The sequence below is a fragment of the Arachis stenosperma genome, chromosome 1 (assembly GCF_014773155.1).
Source record: "Arachis stenosperma cultivar V10309 chromosome 1, arast.V10309.gnm1.PFL2, whole genome shotgun sequence".
In the NCBI taxonomy this organism is placed as follows: domain Eukaryota; kingdom Viridiplantae; phylum Streptophyta; class Magnoliopsida; order Fabales; family Fabaceae; genus Arachis; species Arachis stenosperma.
The window spans coordinates 30793881-30798243 of record NC_080377.1 but is presented as its reverse complement, the minus strand read 5'-3'; the positions used below and the strand labels follow the sequence as shown (position 1 = coordinate 30798243).

The window sequence follows — 4363 nt, the reverse complement described above, 5'->3', positions numbered from 1 at the left end:
AAAGGATAATTATAATAGATATAATGAGATGTTCATCAAAACATTACTACTTAATCAGGATATTCCCAAGTGTACCACTGATCATCAAATGCTTTTACTATATTTTCTAGACTTGGGCTTGATATGTTGGTACCTAGACACTTCAACGCACATTAAAAACATATAAGGCCATTTGGAGGACGTGCAATAGAAACTTGAAGTCCAAGTCTAGTCCTTTTATAGGAAATTCTGTCTATAAATATGATAAAGAATCTAGAGTCAGAGTAGGCTTTCATTGTATCACAAAACACACATATACTCTGTTAATTTTCCCTCACATTGACACACGAAAAACTAAGTTGTTAGTTCATGTGAGTATTTAAAAGTGAAGTTTTAATTTTTGTTTTCATCCATTTTATGCACTTTCATTTTTGTCTTTCCTTTTATGCATTTTATTTCTTGTCATCTTTATTATTCTATCGTTTACATTTACTATAAAATTATCTTTCCGCTCTTACTATTCAAATACTTGTTATATTTCTACATATTTTAATACAAATTATCCATTATTCATTTGCTCGCTAAGATTTGTATATGATTTTCGAATTGAGATCGTGATACAAACTTAATTAGTTTCTATTTGTTTTCATTGAGCAAAATTCAAGCAAAACATACTGTGATCATATATTATCATCAAAGCTGGAAAAGATTTAATTATGGTGAACCAGTTGAAGAATATATCCTTGAGTGAAACAAAAGTTGCTTATATTATAGAATCTAGATAGTGCAGTTCCTAGAGGATCAGATCGATTGTAATTAATAAATTGCAATTACAACTTGTTTCTGATCAAGAGTTTTACCGATAATCGAGTGTTTCAAAGATAACATTTAAATATATAAAAAAAATTTAAAAATTTTGTATTTTATATGATACATTTGTTAACATATATATATATATATATATATATATATATATATATATATATATATATATATATATATATATATAGTTTAAATTTTGAGAAAAATGATGCATGACATAATATCAAATTTTTATTCCTCTATAAGTATTTTTATCTAACAATTTAAAATTTTAGAAAAGATAATTTATAATATGCACCATGAAATGCATGTCACTTTGCTTCTAAACATAGTAAGTGGAAAATAATTAAAAGGAAGCATGACATTACATTACTATATCTTCACATACAATGTATATTTAAAAGCTTGCTGCGCCCGAAAACCTAAGCTATATATAATTGAACCTCACACAAATAAATATTAATAACTCACGCGTCTCATTAACCCTACAAGGTACCCAAAATGAGGTCCTATCTGAGTTGGAATAATTATGACCACCGCCATTACAATTCTGGCCTGAGCAATGCTCAGTTTTTAATAATCAGTTCCAATAAGTTAAATTAAAGTATAATTATATTGCCCAATATACACCCATATGTAATCAATTAATTAATTCAAACCAATGCATAAAATATATAAATATTTAATTATAGTTAGGTAAATAAATTAACCAATTAGAGGGTGCATGTAGTTAGTTTTGCTACATGTGGCTGGACTACTATATATATCCCCTCATGCATGTTCATCAGTCACTTCCTATTTTCTTTCTTGGCCACTCATATACAATGTATAGCCATTTAATTATTAGAACCTTTCAAACAATTGATGCATGCAAAAAGATTTAATCATGGTTAATTAGGCAAATAGTTTATTATGTTCATCAGTCACGTACTATATATTATTGTACGCTGCATATATACACTATTTCACTTTAATAATTAAACTCTTCACGGATACTGAGTCCAATCTTAAGCAGTAATGTATAGAAATATTCAAGAGTAATGTTTAGAAAATATAAATTATAATAAGGTACTAAAAATTTCAAGCTACCTAGCGCTGAAGAAATAAAAGGAAACCAATCTTGACTTCCATAAACAGTAAGAAAGCAAAACATACGATAAGGTATATGGAAGTAAAATAATAATAATAATAATAATAATCTTACAACATGCTAAATCCCCTATTTCTACTACCGTTTCTTAAACTTATCATTTCTATCTTGAAGGGTCATCTGTGTTTCCTAAAAGTCGCTAGCTAGTGTATTTAACCGAAAGATGCATATAAACATTTGTATTATTTGCACAGACATTCATATATACACGACTACCTAACACAAAGACTTAATTGCAAGTTTGCAACTACTTGAATACCTATCTGTAAAACTTGTAACATTAAACAAGTTAGATTATTTGAAAACTAATATTAAGGGTTTCCATTACGATCCTAGTAATATGTGTCGTTTTAATAGATTTAGGGCAAGTAGGGGAACAAATTAAAAAGCTCTAACATAAATGACGAGTTAATTAACGCTTCATGTGTCTCTAACAACAGGAAGCTCCTATCATAGAAACATGTAGTTCTAGTAGTGCAACAACTATTATGAGTGTAGTTCAAAGCTATTACTATAAAGCTTAACCCTCAAATATCACGAAAGAAAAATAACCATTAAAAAAAAAAGAGAGAGATAATTATAGGAGTACTAGGCTATTAGCTAGAGCCGTGTTAGAAGTTAGAACTACATGTAGGAATAACAGAATAATGGATAACAAAGATCATTAATTAAAGTAAGTCAAGTTCCAAAGACCAAAAAAATCCAATGAGAAACTCACTAATTAGGTAGAAGAAGAAATTAATTAAAGTACAACACTGAAACTACTCACTACAATATTCATCATGAACAAGAAGAAGAAGCAGCAGTAGCATAGTAATAATCCATGAAATTTGCAAATCGCACCTTACTAATTGAGTTGAGACCTCTTTCACTTTCACATCGTTCACTTCTCAATAGCTTTATCAACATATCAAAGAAATAAGGGCAGAGGCCCTTGAGAAGGACACCGTGCCCTTAATACGGAGGGCGTGGACCTGAAGAGTAACCGTCAACAGGCAATTGAACATTATTATTCTGCATACCAAGCGGCAAATTGAAGAACGGCAAACCCGAAGAAGGATCTGGAAAAGCGTTGTTTCCGACGCCGGCGGAGCCCTGACTTCCAGCCGCCGCACTTCCGGGAGCCTGAATCTGGAGCTGCTCCTCCTCGTCCAACGGAAGCCGCTCGTACGCCACGTTCGTGAACGACGAGGCGATGACGATCACTGGCCCCGCCGCGATCAGCTCTCCGACGACGTTTCCTCCGACTACCTGTCCCTGGCCGCCAGCGAGGTATATGCTGAGGCTGGTGGCACCGGGCGGTGCAGGCGGCGGGAGGAAGGAGCCGGAGAGCGACAGGATCTCGAACCTTCCCTGGAGCGTGACAACGGAGCCTGCCGCAGCTGGCTGCCGGATAGTAACATTGGTCACGGTTCCGCTGCCGCTCAAGATGCAGATCCCGCGCTGGCGCCGCCGCGCGTAGGTAGCGACGCTGTCGAAGACGTCGGAGCCGCTCGCAACTTCGAGGATGTGAGCTCTTAGCGTGTTGGCACTCTCTCTTGTGATGATGACTGGCGGTTTCGGCTTGTTCTTCGAGCCCGGCGGACGGCCTCGAGGGCGCCGGCCTCCAGAGCCGGAGCCGAGCTCAAAACCGCCTCCACCGCCGCTTCCGCTTCCGCCGCCTTGGCTGGTATCATCTTCTTCGCCGGAGAACTGAGGTGCAGGTGCACGATCTGGTGTGTGGTGTTGTTGTTGTTCTTGGGAATCTTGGTAATGGTGTTGTTGCTGAAGGTGTAAGTCTGGTCTGTGAAGATTTTGAACGAAGCGTGATGCTGTTCCTAAATCCAAACCAGCCATCGACATATATCAAAGCAAAAGAAAGAAAGAGAGAGAAAGAGAAATATATATTATGAAAAAAAAAGGAAAGAAAAATATAGATAGATAATATTGTTAAAAAGAGTAGGAAACAGAAAACAAGGGTAATGATTTTTATTTTATATGGTCATACATACTGTTCATAAAAATATACTGTATAGTTTGGTTTTATGTTTTTTTTTTTTTTTTTGGGGGAGGGGAGGAGGGGGGGTGTTTGTGAGAGTTCTGTGCTTTTGGTTTATTTTAAGGGAAGTGGTGTGGGTGTGAATATGGGAATGAAATATAAGGAGATCAGGGAAAGAGAGAGACAGAGGGGAGAGAGAAGGTATGGGGTTTGGTGAAGTTGTGAAGGTGGAATTGGAAAAGAGGTGTGGTATGGTGGTGGGGGTGGGTTTAATAAGAAGGAAAGAAACAAAGAGAGAGGAACCAAGGTAGATGAAGTGGAGAAAAAGAAAAGGAAGGAGGAGAAGAAGTAGAAGTAGAAGGCTAGAAGCACAAGAATGGAGAGAAAGAGGAAGAGAATTAGAGAAGACAAAGGAACTAAAATCTATAGTAGAT

General features: G+C 36.0%; 1 protein-coding gene across 1 annotated transcript; it reads right to left on the bottom strand.

Moving 5' to 3' along the window:
* Positions 1–2588: 2588 nt before the first annotated feature.
* Positions 2589–3967, bottom strand: LOC130965790 (AT-hook motif nuclear-localized protein 23-like). The gene has a single exon (XM_057890553.1). The coding sequence runs from the start codon at positions 3791–3793 to the stop codon at positions 2906–2908; it is 888 nt and encodes a 295-aa protein (XP_057746536.1). The 5' UTR covers positions 3794–3967; the 3' UTR covers positions 2589–2905.
* Positions 3968–4363: the final 396 nt, after the last annotated feature.

Coding starts and splice junctions, on each gene's coding strand:
- LOC130965790 (XM_057890553.1), bottom strand. CDS start 3,793: ATGTCGATGGCTGGTTTGGATTTAGGAACAGCATCACGCTTCGTTCAA.